A 27,521-nucleotide genomic window follows, 5' to 3' on the forward strand; every position below is an offset into this window, starting at 1 on the left:
GTGGTCTTCAAAGCCAAGTACAACACACCTCACCTACTCACAACCAGATATACGTCTCATTCCTCCACTCCCATCCAATGTAGTATTGATGCCAAATCTTCCCAAACTGATCTTCAGCTTCGAGCCTCTCAATAAAAACCCTAACTGGGTTTCTCATGGTTTCAAAATATATACGGAAGGGCAAGGGGGAAAGAATGACCAAGACATGTTTTAAAAAAAAAAAAAAGAAAGGGGGAGGTGGGGGCTTGCCTGCTGACATTTATTATAAAGCCAAAGTAAATAAAACAGTAGGGCTCTTAAATAGGGTTAAATAAATGGACCAATTCAACAGAAGATACAACTCAGAAACAAACTCATGATCATAAGGAAACTTGTTACCTTACAATGGTTGCACAGGAGAAAAGAATGCATTATTTAAATAGGGCAACTAGTTTGCCAGATAGAAACACAGAAAATGGATCCCTACCTCACGCTAGAGCGAAAAAACCAATTCCAGATTCATTAAATGTAAATGCAAATAAGTGGCAAATTTATACTTGAAATATTACATTAATGAGAATTAACTACTATGAATGAAATATATGAAATACAGATAAATAGTAGAAACATAACGCTGAATTAAAAAAGCAAGCTATACTGGGCTTTGGTTTTTACTACATACAGCCTGAATCTATTTTTATTAAACCCAAACCCAAACAAAATTAAACAGTAACTATTCAAGGATACACATAATTTGTGATAAACTTTAAAAGGGCAAGGAAATAATGATAATAATGCCCCTTGGGAGTATAGATTGAAGCACAAAGGTAGAAAAAACAGAATTGACCATTTTCTAGTTAACTTTGGTGGCAGAGTCACAGATGTTTATTTTATTATAAAATTTATGTTACATTTATTCTTTTGAATGTTATTTAGTATAATTTTTTTAAGTCTTCAAATTGCACAAAAAGCACAAATAGAGCACAGAGAAAAAAATGACTACTATTCCTGGAGCATTATCAGAGGACTCCATAAAAGAAACCTCACTTTAGCCAGCCATATCTGGCAGGCCAAAGAGAAGAAAGTAGACTGGGGCAGGGTGGGGGTGGGGGTGGATTCCAAGCAAAAGGAACAGTATAAGCAAAGGCAAAGAGGCGTGAAAATACAACACCTGCCTAGAGATTAGAGAAAATTTAAAATAGCATGAATAAAAATAAGTTGAACTCTACTCATATTAAGAGTTATTAAAGAAAGACTAAAGAAATTAGGAAACCAAACTTGACAAGTTCTTTTTAAAGGGCGAAGCAGACCCTTCATAATATGAGCAGAATGCGAATTGAATAGGAATAGGTAAAATAAATTGTGTAGAAAGCAAAGGTTCGAAGGAAAGAACAGTTACAATATTCCAAAAGTGATTCTATTTAAAAGAAAAACAGTGTTCTCCAAAATGAATGTTGAAATAAAAAGATAAATTTCACAAGTAGACAAGATTTTTAAATTGCCTTTTAAGACATGATTATTTAAAATTATTGTATGGAAATATGTTGTTTTAATTATACTCTCCCTTACCACTTTGGGAAGCTGGAGGGGGTGGTGTGTAAAGAAGGCGTATGCTCCTTTTAAATATCCTCTAGAAAACAATCCTTTTTAATTATCAAAAGACAGGCGGGAAAGAAGTATGACATAGCAAAACTACTTAATATTTCACATAGTTTCTTCAATATCATATCCGAAGGCCTATTGTCCCCACAAATGACAGTGCAAATACAGCGAGGTCATTATAGGTTTCAAGCAAAGAACCTTGTATGTAAGTAAAAGCACAATAAATGCTTGCTGAATGAGTAACTACAGAATGAAAACCAAAACACTTTTGCCCTGAATAGAAAAAGGAGAGGAGTATGAAAGGGGTAGAAAAAGTGTAAAAGAGTCCTGAGACAAGCCACACACAGAAAGCCTTCAGCTAAGAAAGAGACGATCTTTGTCTGTTACTGCTTATTTGGACCAGACTCTGGAAATGGCCCTATGCCCAAAATTCTGTGTTACAGAGCTTTGTTCAATAAGCTTGAAACAAGGTCCCAATCAACTGCGAAGTTAACTTGATTCAGAATGACCTATATATACACACTATAAAACAGACCTATTTAGAAAAGATGAGCTGCAAAATAAGACTCTGGTAGAAGAACATAATATAAAACACCCAGATCAGAATTATTCTGAAACATTTTATCCTGGGAAAAACTGGATCTGACACTAACACTTTGGCCTACACCCAACTTTAGTACAACACAAGGACACTTTCTGTCTCCTCTCCTCCTGCTTAAGAAATATAAGCACACTATACAACACTCTACATGGCAATTATGTGTCCACATCAAAAAACAATTTTTTGTGCTTAATTTAGTGATAATCATTTTTGATCCAAACCAGGATCTAAAGTAAACATGAGCTTTTAAGAGAACATTAGATCACAGTTCATCTTCTACATAATCACTCATAAACTTGTACTAATTCCCCAACTACTACTCCTTACCCAAGAATTAACATTTGTTTTAATATCTCATGAGTGTCCCTCCCCTCTCAAAAAGATAATATATTAAAAATTCTGTAGAAATGTCAGGCATTATAATCTAATGACTTCAAAAGCACAGACTCAGGAAGCACGCTGCACAGATTTACAAGTAGACTTTACCATTTACTAGCTGTGCAGCCTTGAGCAAATTACTAAACTACTCTATGCCCTCAGTTTTCTTACCAGACAAATGCGGTTTAAAAACAAAGAATTTTATCAACCTCACTCAGTTAATATGAGGATTAAATGAGGTAACATGTATAAAGGATTTTCAACAGTGTCTGGCATGGAAAGAACTAAATAAAAGTTAGCTTTATTTATTATTTATTATTATTATCATCATCATTATTATTATTATTCTTTGTTCCCCAATCCATATTCAAGTGTTTAACTCTGAGTTTACCAGATGATGTTAAACCTGTTAAAGCTTATAGCCAATAATAAATACAACTCTTATGAGCAATCTTAGAAATTAAAAATTGTTACTTAATTCATTTAAGATGTTCCAGCTATATTAGACATACAACAAGGAGTGTAAATCAGTATTATCAGAAGAGTCAAATCCAACACTTAACAAGGATTTGGATTGTACTTAATAATAACCCCTCTGAGCCTCATTTCTTTCATATTCATCACAGGAGTATTTTTGGTCCTGTAATTCTTCTTACAAGAAAGGACAGGGCTTCCCTGGTGGAGCAGTGGTTGAGAATCCGCCTGCCAATGCAGGGGACACGGGTTCGTAGTGAGAGGCCCACGTACCACAAAAAAAAAAAAAAAAAAAAAAAAAAGAAAGGACAACATTTGGGGATATTTATACAGAAAGAATATTTAAAGATACAAGTTGGTAGATTAACTTTAGAGATTAAATTTACAGGATTGATTACATTATTTATATATATATATATATATATATATAATTGAATATATATATATATATATTTTTTTTTTCCTCCCCAAAATGATAAAGGGAAATAAGAGGAGAAAAATCAGTGGACTAGAACTTCCAATAAATCGCTGGATATCAGAAAGCAAATGGAAGCAAGGTAACTAACTGAACAGAACAACAGAAGAAGCTAAAACCCAAAACACCCGTAGACAGCAAGGCAATTTATTCTAAAAGAAAAAAATAACCCTTGAGAGGCTCAGAATTTGGAAGCAACAGTTTCTTTAGACTACAAAAGTGAGGAACAGAAGAATCAAAACCACAATGAGACAGATACCACTTGACATCCACTAGGATGGTTATTAAAAAATAAATAAAACAGAGATTGTGAGGATGTGGAGAAACAAACCTTGATACACTGCCAGTGGCAATGTAAAATGGTGCAGCCATTTTGGATAACAGTCAGCAGTCCCTTGAAGGGTTAAACACAGAGTTACCATAGGATCTAGCAATTCCACTCATAGGTATATAACCAATATAACTGAAAACATATGTCCACACAGAAACTTGTACACAAGTGTTCACAGCAGCATTATCCATAATAGCCAAAAAGTAGAACCAAAAACAAAAAAAAAAGAGAGGAGACTGTCTCCCTCCTCCTTCGTAATTGCTGGGCTTCCCTGGTGGCGCAGTGGTTGGGAGTCCACCTGCCAATGCAGGGGACATGGGTTTGTGCCCCGGTCCGGGAAGATCACACATGCCACAGAGCAGCTGGGCCCATGAGCCATGGCCGCCGAGGCTGCGTGTCCGGAGCCTGTGCTCCGCAACGGGAGAGGCGACAACAGTGAGAGGCCCACGTACCGCAAAAAAAAAAAAAAAAAAAAAAAGTAGAAACAGTCCAAATATCCATTAACTAATAAATGGATAAATCTGATATATCCATAAAATAGAATATAATTTGACAATAAAAAGGAATAAGCACTGACACATGCCACAATATCGATGAGCTTTGACAACATCATGCTAAGTGAAAGAAATCACTGCAAAGGACCACTTACTACATGATTCCATTTATATGAAATACCCAGAATAGGCAAATCTACAGGGATAAAAAGTAAATTGTTAGTTGCTTAGGGCTAGGTGGAGAGAGGATTCAGGGGTTGGGGAGTGAGAGCTAAGAAGGATAGGGGGTTTCTTTTTTGGGGTAATGACAATATTCTAAAATTGCTGTGGTGATGGATGTGTAACTCTGAATATAACAAAAGCCACTGAATTGTACACTTTAAGTGGGTAAATTGTATGGTATGTGAATTCTATCTCAATACAACTGCTTTTCTTTTAAAAGTGAGGAACAGAGCTAAAAGCTGGAGAATTGAGTGTCTATATACTGAACTGTTGAGTTCGCCGTCCTTCCACTCACCATGTTCTCAAATGCCAGCTTTTCCTCATAAACACAACTCTCGTGAAAGAAATTAGAAAAACTCTTCACTGCAGAAACAGAACAGCACAAGAAAAGACTTCTAAATACTGAAGACTTGCGTGGGGCCCTGCCCAAAGCCCAACCCCCGCAACTGACAGTCTGTCACATATTTATAGTTTCTACTTAAGCATTTCAGTTCCTCATTCTTAAATAGAAGCATACTAGGATCACCAGATTATTTGATATAACATTGCATGGGGGGTGGGGGAGGACCTAAAACAAAACAAAACAAAACAAAACAAAAAACAAAAAAAGAACATGAAAAAAAAATTTTGCAGAGACTAGAGGAATCCTTTTTTTAAAAGGATTTATATTATATGAAATATATATATTTATATGTCATATATGTTTATATATTATATGAAGAGTAAAAGGTAATTCATTAATAAATAAGAATCCAGGGCTTCCCTGGTGGCGCAGTGGTTAAGAGTCCGCCTGCCGATGCAGAGGACGCGTATTCGTGCCCTGGTCCGGAAGGATCCCACATGCCGTGGAGCGACTGGGCCCGTGAGCCATGGCTGCTGAGCCTGCGTGTCCGGAGCGTGTGGTCCGGCGCAGTGGTTAAGAGTCCGCCTGCCGATGCAGAGGACGCGTATTCGTGCCCTGGTCCGGAAGGATCCCACATGCCGTGGAGCGACTGGGCCCGTGAGCCATGGCTGCTGAGCCTGCGTGTCCGGAGCCTGTGCTCCGCAACGGGAGAGGCCAAAACAGTGAGAGGCCCGGCTCGCGTACCGCAAAAAAAAAAAAAAAAAAAAAAAAAAAAAAAAAAAAAGAACCCAACTTGTGAAAAAGAGCAAGAAAATTCTTAAAAATTAAAAACAATAGTGAAACTTAACAATATAAATATTTGATACACTGGAATTTATAGTTGAGGAAGTCTCCCAAAGATGTAGAAACTAGAAAGGAAAACAGTACTAAAATATTAATTCAGAAGGTCTAATATCTGAATAGAACATCCAGAAAAAAAGAACAGAAAATACACAGGAAAAGAAATTATCAAAGAAATAACATTAGACCCCCACCCCCGGCAAAATATAGTAGCATATCCCCCAAGTGCCGTCATAATGTACTTTCAAAAGACCAATACCAAGTTATTTCCCTGTGAAATTTCAAAATACCACAGCTAAAGAGAATAAATATTCCAAAGGTTTCCAGAGAGAAAAAGACAAGTTACATACAAAGGGGATCTAGAATCAGAGACATATCAGACATCTCAATGACAATGCTGGAAGCCAGAAGAAATGGACTATATTGCCTTTCAAAGGAAAATAATTTTCAGTCTAAAACTAAGGGCAGTACAGCACAGTGATAACAAGCAGATTCTAAAATGAGACTTCCTAGTTCAAATAATGCCTAAATTTAATAGCTGTATGATCCTGAACAAGTAATATAACTTCTTTGTATATCAGTTTCTTCATCTGTGAGATGGGATTGCTGTGAGAATTAATTCATAGGTGTTCATATGTGTAAAAAGCCTAATACACAGTACTTACTATAAAAGTGCTCTAGAAAGCAAGACTGGGTAAAGAAAGGGGCGATACAGAACTTAGCTTTTCACTATAATCTCTTAGGTAGTATCTTGACTGGCTTGGACACACTCACATATTATCAGACGGACAGAGGGAATTGTGAAATGAAGCCCAATGATAACACCTGGGCAGAGAATACTATCTATATGCCTTTAGCTCAAATGAGACAGAAAAATAGAAAATAAAAATTTGTACTGAAAGAGAACCACCTGACCAGACAGTCAAAAAGGGAAACAGGATGTTGTAAGAGAGATTCTTGGTCTGGTTGAGCAGCAGAACCAGAGTAACCCAGGACAGGCTGGGTCAGATTAAAGGAAAAGACACAGTTTGTTGATAAGAGTAAAACAGATTACTTAAACAGAGAGACTTTTAATCACAGTTAAATGACAAGCTTGTTCAAAGATGAGATTCACTGAGGTTTTGGGGGTTGGTTTTTGTTTTCTTTTCTTTTGAGGCTAAATTAAAAGCATTTTAAATTAAAAGATAATAGAAAAATAAAAGTAATAGTAATAAGACCTTATATCTTACTAAAACTCAGGAATACCTTGCTAATATAAGGAATACCAACCGAGGCAATAAGACAGATGAGATAACCTGAAAACTCTCCCAACTTACAAACTGCATAAACATGCTTGATAGACTATGACAGCATCTTTTTAAAATTCAGTCCAATATTAAATAGAGCAAAGAAAATCCAGGGAGAAGGAGAAAGGAGGACTAAAACTGAGCAGAAAATATGAAAGAAGCTATTCTATAGGGGCTTGCTGGCCACTAACAAACGGGCTTAGACTTTTATGCCAAATGGGAGCTAAATATAAGGCCTTGGCTTGCTGAAGGTGGGAAGATAGAACTGACATGGCAAAAGGAACTTTGCAAATGTGATTAAGTTAAGGGTCTTGAGAAAAGAAGATTATCCAGGATTACTGATGTGGGCTCATGTAATCACAACGGTCTTTGATTAAAAGGGAAAGAGGGAGGAAGGACAGTTAGTGCTGATCAGAGTGATGCCATGTGAAAAAGACTCAACTGGCCATTTCTGGCTTGAAGATGGAGGAAGAGGCCACCAGCTAAGAAATGCAGGAAGCCTCTGGAAGCCAAAATAAGGCAAGAGAACAGCTTCTCCCATAGAAGTCCAGAAAGAACAATCCTGCCCACATCTCAATTTTGGCCCCAGTGAAACCCATTTCATATTCTAAGCTTCAGAACTATAAGATAATAAAATTGTGTTAAGACATTAAGTTTGAGGTAATTGCTACAACACCTCTAGGAGACTAATACATACACATACACACACACACACACACACACACACACACACACAGGAGAGGAAGAGGGGCAGTTATCCAAGATAGTATAACATGTTCCATGAAGTTTTCAGGTACAAAACTCTAAATAGTCCTGGATTGATAGTATCCCTAAAACACCTGGCAGAACAAAACTGTCTAGGAATCAATTTATCTTATCAATGTATTACTCTTAGCCTGCAGAGAGATCTCAAAGATGAGAACTTAAGATGAGTTCACAATCAAAATTTATAAAACACATAAGGAAATAATTCACCATAAGCAGGAGGCAGCATATACACATCACATATGCACATACATATACGTGCACACATACATAATAAGGCCTCCAAAGAATGTTAATCCAAAAGAGAATGTTAATCCAGAGGAAGGTAGGAAGGAAGGGAGGGAGGGAGGGAGAGAGGGAAGGAGGGAAAAGAGAAGAAAAGAAAAGAAAAGAAAAAGAAAAAGTAACAATAGATGACATGAATAAAAAGTACAAAATAATGGTGGTTCATCTGAATCCAAATATATCAATAACTACATTAAGTGTAAATGCAATAAATGCCCCAGTTAAAAGAAATATCACACTGTTTTTTAGTTTTTTTTTTAATTTTTATTTTTGGCTTGCAGCATCTCAGTTCCCCAACCAGGGATTGAACCCAGGCCATGGCAACGAAAGCCTGGAATCCTAACCACTAGTGCACGAAGGAGTTCTCACACTGTATTTTTTAAAATCCAGTTATTCTTAAAAGAGACAAATCTTAACAGGAAAAAGTTGAAAGTAAAAAGAATGGAAAAGTTCACTTTGTTATACAGCAGAAACTAACACAACATTGTAAAGCAATTATTCTCCAATAAAGATGTTAAAAAAAACAACAACTAAATTACATTACCAGAGGTCAGGACAGTGATTACTTTTGGGAAGGAGAGGAGGGGTGGCAGGTGGGAAGAACGTAAGGATGACTGACTATGCTGTAGGTCTTGACAAATACACAGGTTTTTCCTTTGTGATAATTCATTAAAAATGTAGGTTTACATTTTGTGCATTTTCTATGTGTGTTATACTTCAATAAAAGGTTACAAAAATTTTTTAAAGAATGGAAAAGATAAATTCTATATATTAATATGTAGTATAATGGTATCAAGATAAACTGTAATTTAAAAAAACCCTAGAGCCAGAGAATCCTTTATTCCATAGTAATGCTGTCTTTCATCAAAAATATTTTTACATGAATTTACTCAGTGGAGGTTTTATAATTTATACTTTGCTCTTCAAAAGAACAAACCAAAAACATTAGAGAAGCTACTTTCATGCCAAGCTTGGTGGGGGAACAGTTTTAGAAAAAATGAACACTTGGGACTGCACATAAAACTGCAGGTGGCTAGAAAGGAAACCAGCTCAAAGGAAAAATAACTAAAAATAGGCTTAGAACAGTGATTCTGACTGCCTTCATTTGGATTTTCAAATTATTTCAGAGCTAAAATGTATACAATTTGTTTTTAACCAAGATGGTTGGTTATTTTAGAAATAAGTTCTGCCATAATTAAATATATCTATTTATATCTTAGAAGTTCTCAAGTATCACTTGCAATTCAGAACCAAAGGATTTTTAAATCTGAAAATTTTTTAGATCTGAAACTATCTTAATGACAAAATACAGCAAAATAAATTATTCCTGATTAGTTGAAATAAAAATTCCTATGACAGCAAATTTTGTTGGATCTCTAACAAAAGATTTTTAGGGATGTTATGCCTTGATGTACATGCCAGATTCTCTACAGATTTCCACTATCTTTATATATTATTATGGATTTACAAGCCCTAATGCTAGAAACACTTAGAAAAAGACTTAAAAGTAAACAAAAAAAGTTTCTTTAAAAAATTAAGACAGGGCTTCCCTGGTGGCGCAGTGGTTGAGAGTCCGCCTGCCGATGCAGGGGACACGAGTTCGTGCCCCGGTCCGGGAGGATCCCACATGCCGCGGAGCGGCTGGACCCGTGGGCCATGGCCGCTGAGCCTGCGCATCCGGAACCTGTGCTCCGCAACGGGAGGGGCCACAACAGTGAGAGGCCCATGTACCGCAAAAAAAAAAAGTCTTAATAAAAAATTAAGACAATGAAAGTGGTTTTTAAATAGGAAGCTACTGCCTCCAAAAAGTTATCTTTAATTTATCACATGAATATAATCATGAAGAAACAAACATTCATATTGACATTCTACAAAATGACTGGCCTATAATTTTCAAAGGTATCAAGGTCAGGTGAAGTCAAGGGTAGACTGAGGAACTGTTGCAGTTTGAAGAAGGCTGAGGAGACATGCTAACTAAATGCTTCTGAACTGGGTCTTTTTCCCATAAAGCTATTGAACAAATTGGCAGATAAGCAGAATGTGTGGATTAGATGGTAATTAACCTGATTTTGATGACTTTTTTATGGCTATGCAGTAGCATGTACTTACGTCTAGAAAATACACACCGAAGTATTCAGGAGTGATGGGGCATCATAGCAGCAGGTTATTCTCAAACAGTCCAAAACAAAAAAGTTCTTTGTCCTGTACATGCAATTTTTCTGTGAGTTTAAAATTGTCCCTCCTCCCCCTCCAAAAAAATATTTTAAGTCATCTTTACTACTCAGTGATAAAAATGAGAGCAAGACTTTTTTTTTTTTCCAAGTTCAATGATTCAGAGGTATTTAGCAATCAATGTTCCATTAATCTGTGGAGGAACACAACCAAATAAGGTTTCTCTAAAATAAGGATACAATGACTTTTTTTTCCATCAACTGAAATTAAAAGGGGATGGCCCCATTCAAAACTGTTACAAATTCTAATGGCCCTAAAGTCTCTGCATTGAGCTCCTCTAAAGAAATTCTGAGACCTTCCACTATAATTTCCTCCCCTTTTATTTGCTGAATAAATAGACGTATGCATGCTAGGCAACAGAAATACAGCAAAGGTCACAGTGAACCCTATGGAAGGCAGACAGTGAATAGGACAAATTAACGATGTAATTCTAATAATAAATGCTACGAAAGGGAAGTATAGGACGCTATAAAAACAATTAACAGAATTCTAATAATATGTGCGCAGGTGGGAGGCAGGCCAGAAGGGGAATTGGGGAAAACCACCCTTTAATAAAATTTAGGGTAAGACCTCAAGGATGAGTGGGAGTTAGCCAGGTGAAACATGTCTCTAACAATAGGAGCCAGGACACAGACAGGCAGAGAGATTTCTTATCCCTGGAATTTAAAGGTCCTAGGTGGGTTAGTAGTAAGGGATAAGGCTAAAAATAAAGGCAGGTGCCAGGCCTCTTAAAGAAACTTAAATACTGTTAAAAAGATTTTAAGATTTTTTTTTCTTGCAGTCACTGATTTTCAAATCTTTCTGTTGTTCATCCTAATTTCAAATCAACTCTTACACAGAATCTCATCATGTAATATAAACAAAAGTAGCACTGTCCTGTCTAAAGTGGAAAGAGGGTGCTTTAGAACTTCACCAGCTGAGCTTCCTGCTTCCCTAAGTGAGGGCAAAGGCAAAAACAGGAGGAAAGAGAGGGGGCAGTATCAGAAATAACACATGGTGGGCTGTATTAGCCAGATTTCCAATCAGAAACTGACGAACTATTCCAATTAGAAAAATTCAAAGAGCATTTATAACACAGAGGGACTAAATACAAAGGAATGGTGAGGGATAGGGGAACAGGAAGGAAGGTACAGGAACTAGTGTTAGCTGCAGGAACAGCACCCCTAAATCCAAAAGGACAAGGGCAGGAGAGATTACCAGAATGAGGAGGAGAAAGTCACACAGACAAGGCCACCAGGAAGGGCTTTATTGAGGGGAATAATGACTTGTCTTGGGACACAGCCAGTCCACCAGGAAGAAACCAGGGAAATAAATATTCTGAGCTTACCTTCCTCACTGCTTCCGACCTACCCATGTCCACACTGGCTGCACCCTATCTGAAGCCAGAAGTCACAGACGCCCATTGACATAATCCATACAGTAAACCTCCCAGGGTAAAGACCAGCGGGGAGAGAACAGATCAGGAAGACCAAACATAAGCTATCTGTCATGAAGGAGTAGGCACAGAAGTACAAGGAAAGATCAAACCTAGCCTTCTGGAAGCAAGGAAAAGGTTTCCATGAGACCAGGACAATTAAGCTGAAGCCTAAACAATGAGCAGGAGTTAAACAGGCAGAGGAAATCGGGGAGACAGACATTCCAAGCAAAGGGACTAGCCAGTACAGTGGCACACTGCTAGAACTCTGAATGAGGAGGTTTGAAGCACAGAGTGTGAGGGAAGGGAAGGAATGAAGCTAGAAAGGCAAGGGAAGACAAAATCATGCTTGCATCAATACCACACCAACAATCCAGCCTTTGTCCTGAAGGCAAAGTTTAAGGATTGAAATATCATCTGATAGACGTGGGTGTGGTTTTTTAATAAAAGTAATAGGCACAGAGAGTTTCTTTTAATGGTAATAGTCAATTCTCACTCTTATTTGTTGACCAGCTCCTGCCTGGTTGTTTCACAAGAACTGCAAGGCAGACTGTGAGTATGGAGAAGACTGCAAACACTGACACTGTGTAATTAGAGGTTCTAATCCACTTCAGCCTTTTTAAAATTCTCCACACTTGGACTTTCTCAGGGAACAGGTGGGCAAAAATATTTTCAGTGACCACATTAAGTACTATATTTAAGATTCTGAACCAAATCATTGATAATTCAAAATTTACACTAGCATACATTCATTTTCCTTTGAAATGGAGAACTTTCTAAAAACAACAGTAAGGGACGTCCCTGGTAGTCTAGTGGCTAAGACTCTGCGTTCCCAATGCAGGGGGCCCGGGTTCGATCCCTGGTCAGGGAACTAGATCTTGCATGCCGCAACGAAGATCCCGGCAATGAAGATCTCAAGTGCTGCAACTAAGACCCTGTGTAGCCAAATAAATAAATAAATATTGGGCTTCCCTGGTGGCTCAGTGGTTAAGAATCCGCCTGCCAATGCAGGGGACACGGGTTTGAGCCCTGGTCTGGGAAGACCCCACATGCTGTGGAGCAACTAAGCAGTGCGCCACAACTACTGAGCCTGCGCTCTGGAGTCCGCGAACCACAACTACTGAGCCTGTGTGTCACAACTACGGAAGCCCACACATCTAGAGCCCGTGCTCCACAATGAGAGGCCACCGCAATGAGAAGCCCGCACACCACAACAAAGAGCAGCCCCCGCTCGACACAACTAGAGAAAGCCCGCGCGCCGCAACGAAGACCCAACACAGCCAAAAATAAAACAAATAAAATAAAACAAATAAATTTTAAAAGCTAATGTTAATAAATATTTTAATTAATTAATTAATTTGAAAAAAAAAACAACAGTGATGCTTATTCACAAAAGACTACAGATTTTCTGAAGTTCCACATGGATAATTTAAAGATTCAAGGATCTACTCCTTGCCAGACCCTAAAGGAGACACTAGGGACACAGTGATGAACCAAACAGATGAGGTTTCTGTCATCATTAAACTTACCTCTAAGAGAAGGAACAGGCATTAAATAAGTAAACAAACAAACATAATCACAAATTTGTCACATGCCACAAATAAAAGCAACAAGGAAGAGGTGGCAAAAAATATTTCTAGATTTAAAAGAAAGGTATCACTGCTCCTTTTTGCAAAAGCAACATCCACAGAGTAGAAGACAAAATCAAACCACAATGGACCGAGGCATATATATGTTTCAAGGAAGAAGATGCCACAAGATGACAGATTCAAGAACTTAGGCTGGGCTTCCCTGGTGGCGCAGTGGTTGTGCGTCCGCCTGCCGGTGCAGGGGAACTGGGTTCGCGCCCCGGTCTGGGGGGATCCCACATGCCGAGGAGTGGCTGGGCCCGTGAGCCATGGCTGCTGAGCCGGCGCGTCCGGAGCCTGTGCTCCGCAACGGGAGAGGCCACAACAGAGGGAGGTCCGCATACCACAAAAAAAAAAAAAAAAAATGAACTTGGGCTGTGAACTGTCAAGAGAGGAAAGGTAATATCTCAAAATGCATGGTAAGGAATCCTTTTTTTAAGATGGGGAGAAAATACTTAATGTTGATTAGAGGGGGAATTCGAGACAGGCTGAATATAAGAGAAAGAATGGATGATTAGCTATGATGACTAATAATGCCAACGTTTTATATCCAGGTGTTAGGTTAAATGCTTTACATGCAATTCTTTATTTCATCTCTAAGCTCAGCTCTATAGTCCCAATTTTGCATATGAGAAAACTAAACTCAAAAAAGTTAGGTTATCTGATCAAATCACATGCTGGCAGAACTACGATTCAAACCCAGATCTTTATGACTTCAAAGCAGACCATACCACACTGTCTCATTCAAAAAATACTTTTCAAACCACCTCTTAAGCTCTGGTTAACTACGTACTGAGGATACAGAGATGAGGAGCTCCTGGGGCACAATCGGTCAGGGCGTGGTACTTACAAAGGATGGTCTTTACCTTCAAAGAGAGAGGAAGGGGAGACAGACATGTATCGATACCTCAAGTCACTGATACAAGGAGAAGCAAGTTAAGATGGCACAGTACAGATTGCGTCAGTAACCCTACCCCGAGCTAATCAGTGAAGGCTTCATCTGGTGCTTATGTTAAGCAGAACAGAGATGAACAAAGTTAATTCCAAGTAAGACAAACAGATTACGGAAAAGCAAAGAAGCACAAAATTGCATGCTGTGTTTGGAACACTCAAGAAGTTGAGCATGGCAGGAATGTGATGAGAGTTGGAAGAGACCAGACCAAAGGGCCTTTTATGCCACGCTAAGGTATCTGAGGTTTAAACCACAGGAAGTGAAAAACCATTTCCAGGCTTTGAAACAAGATTAGGCAACTGTAAAGACCCAGCAACTGATTAGGAGGTTCAAGCTATAGCCTGGTGAATGGCTTACAGACAACCAAAAGATCTGGAAAGAAACTCCCCAACTAACCGCTTATAATCAAAACAGAAGAAGGAGGGTTCCAAAGTCCCTTTTTGAAAAACATAGCCCTTATTCTAAGTGAGATGAGACCAGCCCCCAGTTATTACTATTGATTAGGACAGAACTAAAATATGGTTTAGCCCAAACTTTGTGATCAACAGGCAGGGGGGTTTGGAGGTTTGCTTCCTCAACACCACAGAGAGACTATCTGAGGCAGAATATGGGCTTGGGTGATTCATTTCTCCAAAAAGCATCTTGAACAGAGGCAGGATAGCCTGCTGTCTGCCTTAAAAGTAAAGAACAGAGTCTCCAGTTTCCAAAGGATCCTCTTTCCCTTGCTTCAAGGCTTCATCACATCAGTCTGCCATTTGATGATGGTTAGGGAAGACGGATACTCTCTTTTTCTGCTAAACATGCTGCTCTGATTCAGGAGCTGTGTATTTCCCACCAAGCAGGTAAGAGAAGCAGAGAAGCAACAAAAGGATACACCTACTCCCCTAATGAAACACAAGCTGTCATTCAGCTTTATCAATGAAACCAAATCAAAGAGAAACGAACTACAATTTAGAACTCAGATTTATTTTTCCAAACTAACCTCCAGGTTACATTCCTCATTCCAAACAAAACCTACACCCTAGTCACCCTGAACAAGCCATCATCGTGTCTTTGTCTAACGCCATTTCCTCAGACTGGAATGCATTTGCACTCCATGTCAATATGATAAATGCACAGGCTCCCTTCAAACCCCAACTTAAATGTCACTCCTTCAGCGCCACCCAAACTACATGCCCACAGGACTTTTTTCTCTATTCAAACGTTTATTAAATATTTCCATGTATTGTATTGAATAGTATACAGACCAACCCCTCCTAAACAGAAATTTTAACAAACACTTACTGAATGCTAAGCATATGGCAGGTTTAGTGCTAGGTTCTAGAATTTTTAAAATTGAATAACAATACAATCTGCTGCCTTTCAAAAACTCCCCAACTACAATAAAAAACATACATAGTAAAGGTAGCATTTAGGGTAAATGGATAAGGAAAAAAAGAGAAATTAAGACCAGAATGAAAATCAATGCAATGGATGAAAATCAATTCTACACACACTGTTCCATAAAACTGAAGAGGAGGGAATACTATCCAACATATTTTGTAAGAACAGCACTACATTAACACCAAAACCACAGACCAATAACCACTGGTATGTATATTTTACCAAACACACAAAAAAACTTAAAAAAAAAAAAAAAAAAAGAGTAGGCTTACTGAACCCAAAGCTAAAACAAAGTGGCAATGACTAGTCAGTCAGTAAGAAGATGAGTAAGGACTCCATATTTCTAGGCTACCTATTGATACTATACTGCCAGTTAATTAAATGTGAATTTAAAGCTTTTTACAAGCTGTTACCTGTGAGATATGATTGATGGAAGACTCCATTCTCCGAAGCTGAGAGGCTTGGATGTCCAGCAATTGGAGTACATTGTTAGCCAATGCATTTATTTGATAAGCAACACTAGCTAGGGATTGGGTTGTGTAGGCTTTGGTCTCTTCTAAAGCTTTTCTCTTGTCTGTAGCCTGAAATAAGAACAAAAACAACCAATATTTATTTAGGTTAACATTCATTAAACATCTGTTCTATAGAAAGGTAGAGTTATAATTTGTATTTTTTAATAGAAAAGCCCAACTGAATGGAAAATTTATCGGACCGCTCTGATGAACCACAAAGCGCTCTACCCTCGGGCCCTATAAAGGCGTGCGCCCCAGGTCCTGCTGCTCACTCTGCCTGCACCGGCACTGACCTCCCCACGCGTCCCCTCAAGGCATGCTGTGTATCTCCTTCAGGACCTGTGAGTAATAAAGGTCTCTATTTCACTTTCCCTTCTAGTCTTTTGTTGAACCTTGAGCTCACCATCCATGACACCCTGGGGCTCTACTTAACAAATGTTAATTTAACAAAAAAATCACATCTACTAGTCCAATGATATGGACTAAATCCATTCTACCTTACATTCCTGTTTACATTAATCACCATCAGAAATCCAAACCCCCCATTAACCATTACAACCAAGCTTCTCATCTCCACAAAAACTACTGTAAATCTTATGACCCCAACCTTTACCCATCCATTTTTCCCAAACTCTAGTACACAACTCAGAGTCAGACAGTAAGAAATGTTCAGAGACAAAGTTCAGGGCAAAATTCAAAGACAAGTGATAAACCCTGGGGGGCAGGGGGAGGTGGGGGGAATGGAGGGGGGCGGGGAGCAGGGTGGCCAGCAACTTGTATCACAATTAATATGTAACCTAAAAATTAAAAGGCCAAGAATAAATAGAAACAATGGAATAGAGATCTAACAGTGAAAAAAAAAAAAGCAATGCAACCACTCTTAACCATTTTTAAAAACATTCAACATCGCTCATCATAGACAAGAAATGCAGATGCAAACTAATATGAGATACCATTTCTCACCTATCCATCCAGCAAAAATCCAAAAGTGGGACAAGGTACTCTGCAAACTTGTGGAAAAGACTCTCTGATACACTGCTGGTGATAGCCAGCAAAATTACACATGGACTTATTTTCTGTCCCAGTAATTTCACTCTTAGGAATCTATCTCAAATAATCACTGGCAAAAATATTACGTAATTATTCATTACAGCACTATTTGCAATAGAAAAGACTAGAAACAACTGATATAACCAGCGATGGGGGAGACTGGTTGAATAAACTATGGGACCTCCAAAAAGGAGAGTACTATACAGCTCTAAGAAAGAACGTTGAGGGATGTCGTTATTACCACTACACTCCATCTCCAGAATATTGCTAAGTTGAAAAAAATAAAAAACAAGATAGAAAATAAAAATATTTATTGAGTGCTACTACTTAAGAAATGGGGAAAGATACATAAATACATGTTTTTATTTTTTAAGAAAAAAGGATAAAACATAACATCTTTAAAAAATAATTACATATGGGGTCGGGGGTAAACAGGTTGGTGAGAACATGGATAAGATTCTTTAAACATACCTTGTTTTTAGATTTGTTTTTGGAACTATGTAAATAATTCACACAATTATAACAAAATTAAATCTTAAAAAGGAATTTCCCAAGATTAAATGTAAAATTAATCAAATGAGCCTAACTATGCATCCAATTAGTGGCTTAACCAGAAAGAAAATATCCTAAAAGTGGCTTCAAAGCACAGAAATTTGATTGTACATTCTTAATGGGGCTTATCCTTAGGACGAAAACAACTGAAAGAGGAAAACAAAAATATACTAAAGCTGTTTGCAATCACTTTGTTGCTGATGGTCGTTTTGGAATTATTATCCTGAGACTATTGTTTGTGTAGTGTGGGACAAAGCAAGTCATTACTTATGTTTAAGTCATTGAGATCTGAGATGTTTGGCATAATTCAAAAGAGATTCTGATGTAAGAAGAATGAAGTTAAAAAAAACCTATAGCTCTGGATTTAAACTGAAAGCATTCATTTGAACCTAATTTTGATTTTATCACGTATTATATATCAATATCCTAGCTCTGTCCAATGAAAAGGCCTAAATGTAAAACATGGTGACTGTAGTTAACACTGTACTGCATAATTGAAATTTGCTAAGGGTAGAACTTACATGTTCTCAGCAAAAAAAGATATACATGAAGTGATGGATGTGTTAACTAAGTATTGTCAATGGAATGATAGCAGATACGGGTGCTACTTCCAGGCCTAGACGTAAAAACTTGCCATGCGTCTTCCGATGCAATGGTTGAAGTAAAATGTAGCCCTACCAAAAAAATAAAGCTGTATTTAACAGAAACCATTTTACACTGCTTCTATTTTAAATTTAAAAATAATTAAAATCAAATAAAATTTTAAAATTCATTTTCCCAAACTACCCACGTTTTAAAGTGCTCAAGAGCCATATGTAGATTGTGGCCTTACTGGAGACAGTGCAGTTCTAGTCACAGTTAATTTCCTCTATAGACCATGGATTTAAAAGTTAAATCTGCACAAGAATTACTGTTGTCACTTAGTATCCAATAGTTGGTCTCCCTCATTCTTTGGTGCTTTTACTGTATTAACTACCAAGCAGCCTTAGTATGTTCCAAAGGATCACACGAAATGGATTATAAACCAGAAGACAAATAGCACTTCCCCAAGGAGCTAAAACAGACACTGTTAATCAATTACAGCAGTCTTCCTACAAAAGTCTAAATACTTTTAACTAATCACTCTAGGAGTTGACACGTGATATGTAACCCATTTGCCATCCCTGTCTTATGCCACTTATGAAGTTTGCTTAAAATCAAAATAAACATATTCAGCTTTAAAGTTAAAGTTAATTATTTAAAAGAGCTAAACTCAAAATAAACAATGTAGCCAAGAACTAAACAGGAAATTCCTTAGATAACTGAATTTTCTGAAGAGCCCATATATAAAACTAGCTCTCTTCTTCCTCATTTATCCACCTGTGGATACCAAGCTTAGCTAGAGAAAAGAAACTTTCCAAATAAAACTACTCTTATTAAGTCCTTTTCTTGCCCCTCAAGGTGACTACACAGACAAAATAATCTCTTGTTTTTCACTCCCTAAAGTGGAAATTACAAGTTATAAGCAATCCCTCTCATACCTATACATTTATCTTTAACCACACTTCCTCTCCCTCGTTCTCAACCTTCACATACGACCACAAGAAAAACCTTTCTACCTCTATTACAAGTAATTACTTAAACCCCAAAAGAGACAGAGAGAACATCCTCGTCATGAGTATGCTTAAAAAGTAATGCAGGGCTTCCCTGGTAGCACAGTGGTTAAGAATCTGCCTGCCAATGCAGGGGACACGGGTTCGAGCCCTGGTCCAGGAAGATCCCACATGCCGCGAAGCAACTAAGCCCGTGAGCCACAACTACTGAGCCTGTGCTCTAGAGCCCGTGAGCCACAACTACTGAGCCCGCGTGCCACAACTACTGAAGCCCACGTGCCTAGAGCCCATGCTCCACAAGAGAAGCCACCGCAGTGAGAAGCCTGCGCTCACCACAACTAGAGAAAGCCCACGTGCAGCAACAAAGACCCAACGCAAAAATAAAATTAATTAATTAAAAAAATTTTAAAGTAATGCATTCTAAGTGAAAAAAAATACTATATGGTTTCATTTTTGCCTGCTTTTTTAACAAAGAGAGAGAGAGATAAATTTAAAAGTTAATGTACCATGGTCCTATCATTCAAATTGACCTTGTTAACGGTTTAGTGTATTTTCTTCAAGTCTCTCAAGTACATGTATGTATACAAGAATGTAAAATTTACCATACTCTATAGCTACATAACCTTTTTTCATTTAAAAATATATCATGAGCATTTTCCCATGTGCTATTTTTCTTTTCCTATTCCTTTTTAAAAAACAATTTTCAATAGCTTCATGATTATGGCAGTAACTGTTTGTTGCCTACTCTCATTTTAATTCCTCTAATATTAAGACCCTGATTTTAATCAGGGCATCAATGTGAAAAGCAAGTTCAAATCCAACTTCCTCTAAATAACCAAACAAGAGATGGCATTATTTTGTAGTTGTAGGAATTCAATGGAAAACATGTACAGTGAATTACAAATATCTCCTGCTGTTCCCCCTGGTTAGCATAGAGTCTTATATATATGTAGAAAGAGTAATATGATAACCCCATGTATCTGTCCTTCAACTTCAATAAATATCATATTTAGTTTTAAAAATTCACATTTTACTTGGTTTTATAATGTTTTCAAAGTTTTATATCTAAACTATATTAAAAATTAAGTTTCACTGATTTTTAAATGAAGTCAGGATCCTTCTTAGAAAATATCTTAAAATACCCATTTTAATGTAGATTTTTTTAAAGGAACTGTTGTTTTTTTTTTTCTTTTGCGGTACGCGGGCCTCTCACTGTTGTGGCCTCTCCCGTTGCGGAGCACAGGCTCCGGACGCACAGGCTCAGCGGCCATGGCTCACGGGCTCAGCCACCCCGCGGCATGTGGGATCTTCCCGGACGGGGGCACGAACCCGCGTCCCGTGCATCGGCAGGCGGACTCTCAACCACTGCGCCAACAGGGAAGCCCTGTTTTTCTTTTTTTTTATATAAATTTATTTATTTTATTTTTGGCTGCGTTGGGTCTTCATTGCTGCGTGCAGGCTTTTCTCTGGTTGCAGCGAGCGGGGGCTACTCTTCGTTGCAGTGCACAGCTTCTCATTGCAGTGGCTTCTCTTGTTGTGGAGCACTATGTGGGCTCTATGCATGTGGGCTTCAGTAGTTGTGGCACACGGGCTCAGCAGTTGTAGCTCGCGGGCTCTAGAGTGCAGGCTCAGTAGTTGTGGCACATGGGCTTAGTTGCTCCGTGGCATGTGGGATCTTCCCGGACCAGGGCGCGAACCCGTGTCCCCTGCATCGGCAGGTGGATTCTTAACCACTGTGCCACCAGGGAAGCCCTAGATATTTTTATATCATATGAAATAAATACCAAAACATCAATACTGTCATTTTGCTCTAGCTCCACCTTAAATCTATATTCCTCAAACACTACTACTGTTGATTTATTAAAAGTACTTGTTTATTGGGAATTTCCTGGAGGTCCAGTGGTTAGGACTCTGTGCTATCACTGCAGAGGGCGCAGGTTTGATCCCTGGTTTAGGAACTAAGATCCCGCAAGACACGCGGTGTGGCCAAAAGAAAAAGAAGTATATGTTTATTTATTTTACAAGTCTAATAAAACTAATCACTTTCTCCCAACTCTTCTCTGTAACATTTTAGCTGTATAATTAAGTTCGAAACAAACACTAACCTATAAACTAACTTTAAGAGCATCATTTCTAATATAGGGCCCAACTATTGAAAGATGTCCTACAGGGAAAACAGAGCCTATACCTAGGACATATCCTACAATACTAGCCTAGTAACATTTCAGACAAATAGTATGACAAATTAAAATGTTCTCTTTCTTACTTACCTTGAACACTTCTTTAAAGTCTGACAAGAAGATTTGAAAATAGTTTGTTTTCTTTGAGGAACAATAATTTCTCTGTGTCCTAACTGCAAGTGGTTTAATAACCCTGCTTAGGTAACAAAACAGGGGTCTCATGTGCATTTAAAAAAAAAGTTTTAACCATCTTGCTTCTGTCTTTACCTTTCCTCCCATTCTCTGCAGAAATGTCACCACACTGTATCTCTTTAACAACTTCTAACTTAACTCTAATCCAAACTTGTCAGGAACTTTTCCAAAGTCAGTATTTTTCCCACAGAATATTTCAAATATTTAAATAAGGTTTTTCCAATGATAAAATGGAAGATATTTCATGATAATTCATTAAAAAATAACCCACATCTACCAAAAAACACCATATTTCAATGACTCCAACAAAACAGCTATGTCAGAGGCACCATTTTTATGTATCACTCAGAAAAAACCTGCCAACTCAATTATGTCAGAATGCTTTCTTATGAAGAAATTTTATTTTATACTTACAGAAAATGCTCTTTGGGATTTAGATGGTGAACTTTGTATGTCACTCTTAATCATAGAGTAATACCAGCTATAGAGCTCATTTTCAAATTTTTCCAACTTCCAAAACAAACCCTTTACATGTACTTTTGTTTTGTATGATTCAAGATGTAACCAAAGATTGTGCACAGCTCTTGACAGTCATGTCTATTCAGTTTCCTTAAAACTAGAATATCCCCTCCCAACCCTGACCTTTTTTTTTCTTTCAAAACATAGACATTATTTTAAAATTCCAAGCCAGCTGTCTTATAGGAAGTCCTACAACCTGGATTTGTCTGATTGTTTCCTCATGATCAGATTCAGATTAAACAGAGAGGCTGGAATAATATATAGGAGATGCTGTGAACTTCCTACTACATGTGATACATCTTTTAAAATAAGGTTCCAGGGCTTCCCTGGTGGTGCAGTGGTTGAGAGTCCGCCTGCCAATGCAGGGGACACGGGTTCGTGCCCCGGTCCGGGAAGATCCCACGTGCCGCGGAGCGGCTGGGCCCATGAGCCACGGCCACTGAGCCTGCGCGTCCGGAGCCTGTGCTCCTCAACGGGAGAGGCCACAACAGTGAGAGGCCCGCGTACTGCAAAAATAAATAAATAAATAATAAAATAAAATAAGGTTCCACCTTTAGTCCCAGGATTTTCCTCCAAGCTCCTGACACTAATTCTGTAAACTTTGATGCTGGTGCTATCTTAATCTTACCAGGAGGTATCAAAAAAAATTTTTTTAAGAGAAAACCCAAGACTCTTTTCTTTCTTCAAATGGTCCTTAAATGGTTTGACTCTTTTCTTTCCTCAAATGGTCCTTAAATGGTTTCTTGACAGGTTGCAATAATACAGTTATACCAACAGCAAAACCATCCAAATTCATACAAAGACAACTAGGAACAATAACAACTGCTGCTTGGCTGATAGCTTTTTTTTTTTTTTTTTGTGGTACACGGGCCTCTCACTGTTGTGGCCTCTCCCGTTGCGGAGCACAGGCTCCGGATGCGCAGGCCCAGCGGCCATGGCTCACGGGTCCAGCCGCTCCGCGGTATGTGGGATCTTCCCGGACCGGGGCACGAACCCGTGTCCCCTGCATCGGCAGGTGGACTCTCAACCACTGCGCCACCAGGGAAGCCTGGCTGATAGCTTTTTAAGGACATTAATTGTAAAATGCATCCCAGTTACAGAAATGTTAAAATGCCGGGGTGAGGAGAAAGTTTCTTAGAACTGCTAAAATACTCTATAAAGTTTAAGAACTCTTTTTTTTTTTTAAAGAAGTATGTTAATGTTAATGAGAAGGATTTAAAATGTCAACTTTTAATACCTGTAACAGGAGGAGTTTTATATACACAAAACAAAACATCTACTTTGCTGAAGGCCATCTAAGTATTTGGCTAGTTTGAGAGTTGAGAAACTTTCCAGGAGGAATCCATAATCACTTCTTGGAGAGGGATGTGAGGATTCAGGAAAAAAGAGCACACAGGCCAAATCCTGGTTGGAACCATGGGGATTAGGGTAGGTATGCTACCTTATGGAGAGATCTGGGAAGCTGCAGGTCTCCCCACCAGGTGAGTGGGCCTGATGCCACCGTTGATCAAATTATCAGCAACCAAGAAAGAGAGCTGGATGCAGAGCAAAGGAGACCAAGGTCAAGCTGGAACCCACCAACACCTCTGCATCTCTCACTGCATCTTACCACAAAAACCTTCAGAGGTTAGTGAGTGTTGCTTACACAAATTCTCTTTTAGCCAATTCTAACCCACAAACATGCAGGGAAGGAACCATACTATAACTATGCTATACACAATTCCACCTTAAGTAAACTGATATAGTACGAACCACCATGTCAATATGTCAATATGGTACACACACACATCTTTCATCATATTCAGCTCCTGAATAAAAACAACAGCAAAATTACGCTTCAGTCTAACATAATGCAACCATCCCTCATACAACCAAAAAGATGCCATCTCCCCAAAAGAGAGTACAAAGTCTACTTTCTCTTTGAGTAATGTTCTTTCCTTTCTTAGTTGAGTTGTACTTCCCCTCTGATATCCTGTAACTTAAATAATGAAATACAAGGTTAACCACTAATAACACATCTTAAGTTAAATACAGAAGAATGGGGGGGCAGAGAATACGTTACTATATACACAAATATTAAGATACAGAACAAATATTCATAACTACTAGAGTTTTCATTCTATAACTGGTCATGAAGTCATAGCTGGTGTTTATCATAATTTTCTTCTCCTACTATCCATTACATATTTCATTTGCCCTCAGCAATCACCTCATATGGTTGTTGTTGCTTGCTTGGTGGGCTGACTCAAACCTTCTCTGCCATTAGCAGCCCTACTTGTACTGGGTTTAGTTTTCCATTAACTTTTTTTATCATAGGAGACAGGAGTGGTAAAAGGCACTCCAGAGGATCTCCGGCATTCCAGACATACTCCTCTTTACCCCCATTGTGTAGTAGCAACCCAATTTCCACTGAGTCAGGATCAATCACAGTTACCAATACAGTAATCTCCTGCTTTGCCTGTCAGTTCACTGGCACGAGGAAGCCAAAGTGACTGGTGCTCAACTTCCAGTTTAACAGAACCAGTGCTGCATTCCCCAATAAAAGCATTCCTATCTTTGGAACTAAGAACTCTAAACCAGCATGCCCCAGCGGTGTGGATACAGAAGAAAAATTTTTGGTAGTGGATCATTATGGGTAATAGTGAGAAAATGTCACCTCGTTTCCACCTCTTGATTCCCTGACATATGAATGCTGGCTACAAGAGAAACCCCACCACACACCGGTGGCTGATTCAGAGACTAGACCACATCTTAGAGAACACTACCCCAACACTGCAAAGAATTGCCACCAACTGGGCAGTGAGTCCTCAAAAGGACATTCCACTGTTCTATCAGTTCAGCTCCTTCAGGCTAATGGGGAACATGATAAGACCAGGGATTCCATGAACATGAGCCCAATGACACATTTCACTTGCTGTAAAATGAACTGCCTGGTCAGAAGCAATGTGATATGAAATACCAAGACATAATTAAGGCATTCTGAAAGTCACAAAGAGTTTTGGCAGAAACAATGCAGGGAGGGAAAGCAAATCCATACCCAGAGTAAGCGGCTTTTTCAGGGAGAAAAAAGTGCTGTCCTCTCCATTATGGAAGTAGTCCAATGCAAACCACCTGCCACCAGATATCTGGCTGGTCGCTCCAGAGGAATGGTGCCCTCTTAGGGGGTCATTGGTGGCTCTCTGCTATTGGAAAGGTGGTCTTTCAGCAGTAGCAGTAGCCAGGTTGGTCTGGTGAGTGGAAACCCATGTTTCTGAGTATATGCACATATGCACAATCTCCATGCCTGCCACTATGGTGTCTTTTTCATGAGCTCGCTGGGCAAGGATAGAGGTGGATAGGTAAAGAGGGTGAAATCCAGAGGTAACGTCCTGTCCATTTGATCACTAAGATCTTTCTCTGCTGAGGTTGCTCTTTGATGGGCATTCACAATGAACACAAATATTACTCTGTGTCCATTTGGAAGCATATCTATATATCTATTCCCCATACTTCCAATTATGTTCCTTCCAAGCCCATCATCAATTAGCCGAACGATTAGCTACTACCATGAATTAGAGTGGGTCCACATCTCTAACCATCTCTTTCAAGACAAAACAACTAGGTGCACTGCTCGAAGATCTACCAGTGGTTTGCAACAAGTATTTACTGTATAGCACAGGGAACTATATTCAATATCTTGTAATAACCTATAATGGAAAATAATCTGAAAAAAAAAAATATATATATATATAAAACAGCAAAGATGTACTTTGCTGTACACCTGAAACTAACATAGTATTGTGTATTAACTATACGTCAATTAAAAAAAAGAGATCTACCCACTGGGAGAATTTCCCTTCACCACTGCCCTTCTGGGTAACTGTTGAGTGTGGCTATAATGCTACAGGTGTCCATCTTCAGGTGGTACCAGCATATTATGTAGAACCATCTGTAAACTAGACCGAAGTGTTTTCTTCCTCAGCCAACTGGGACTCCTCATGAGGCCACAGGTGTGGGGTGAGAGTGAAGAAGCAAAGAAACAGGAGTATGAGTATACACCATATGGAGTACACACCACAAGAGAAGGTATATAAAATACTCAGTAATAAAAGCAAGATATAAAATGATTATGTACCTGCTTTTTTAAAAGAAATGTGTATACACCTCAGAAAAGGTCTAAAAGGAAATGTATCAATACAGTAGTGGTCATCTCTGGGTGATTTTTAAATATTCTTTATATTTCTCTATATCCAATTTTTTAAATGATCGTTACTCCAAAAACAAGAAAAAATGATTATTTTTACTAAGAGAATTCTCTTGGTATAATCTTAATGGGAAAAAAAACAGAATATATATCTGTGTATATAGTGTGACCTAATTTTCTTTGGTATAATTAAATACCTACACAAGCTAACTCATCAGATAATGAGAGAAGATACATCAGCATGTTAACAGTTGGATTATAAATAATCTGTGTTTTCATCCTTATCCTTTTGTGACATTTCCAAATGTTCAACAATAACCATGTAACATTTTCGCAGACACCAGGAGACTAAGAAGAAGGCTGTCTTAGTAGAGCATGAGGGGGAAACAGAATTTGAATCCTTGATGACACTGAGCTAAAGAATTAACCAACAGTAGGATAATCTTACCTTGGAATTTCTTGTGATATAAAGTAATAATAAATGTTTCTTATTGTTTAATCTTAATTGAGATGAGTTTACTACCTGCAAACCTAATGCATCCTAAATGACTTAACTTTTCTATGAGAGAGGGGGAGAGTAAGTTTCCCATAAAGGGTCTTGGTTAAACTAGAAATTAACAATTTGTAGTAATACTCCTAGTCCTATAGACAAAAAAAAAAATCTATTAGAATAACTTCCAAATTACCAAGACTATTTTCTAAACTAGTCCACTAATTTATAGCTGACTGTGTTATTCATTGCAATTTATCTGAAAAATCAGCCTAGTTTGCCCTTCCCACAAGGCAATTATATTTTAATCTGTATTAGTCTGCTCAGGCTGCCATAACAAAATACCACAGACTGACTGGCTTAAGCAACAGAAATTTATTTTCTCACAGTTCTAGAGACTGGAAAATCCAAGATCAGGATTCTGTTTCTGGAGCTCTCTTCCTGGCTTGCAGAGGCAGTCACCTTTCTCACTGTGTCCTCATCCTCTGGTGTCTCTTCCTCTTTTATAATAAGGACACCAGTTCTGTTGGACCAGAGCTCCACCCTATGACCTCATTTAACCTTAAT

At 38.4% G+C, this 27,521-nt stretch overlaps 1 protein-coding gene across 10 annotated transcripts in view; it reads right to left on the minus strand.

Annotated features, from left to right (window-relative positions):
• ABI1 (abl interactor 1) overlaps nt 1-27,521 on the minus strand; it is a 97,337-nt gene that overhangs the window by 39,305 nt on the left and 30,511 nt on the right. For all 10 annotated transcript variants that reach the window (XM_024129684.3, XM_007113686.4, XM_007113685.4 and 7 more), the window contains exon 2: nt 16,098-16,265. In XM_024129684.3, the coding sequence (XP_023985452.1) occupies nt 16,098-16,265 (168 nt within the window). The remainder of the gene's footprint in view (nt 1-16,097; nt 16,266-27,521) is intronic.

This window comes from Physeter macrocephalus, chromosome 11 (genome assembly GCF_002837175.3).
Source record: "Physeter macrocephalus isolate SW-GA chromosome 11, ASM283717v5, whole genome shotgun sequence".
Taxonomy (NCBI): Eukaryota; Metazoa; Chordata; class Mammalia; order Artiodactyla; family Physeteridae; genus Physeter; species Physeter macrocephalus.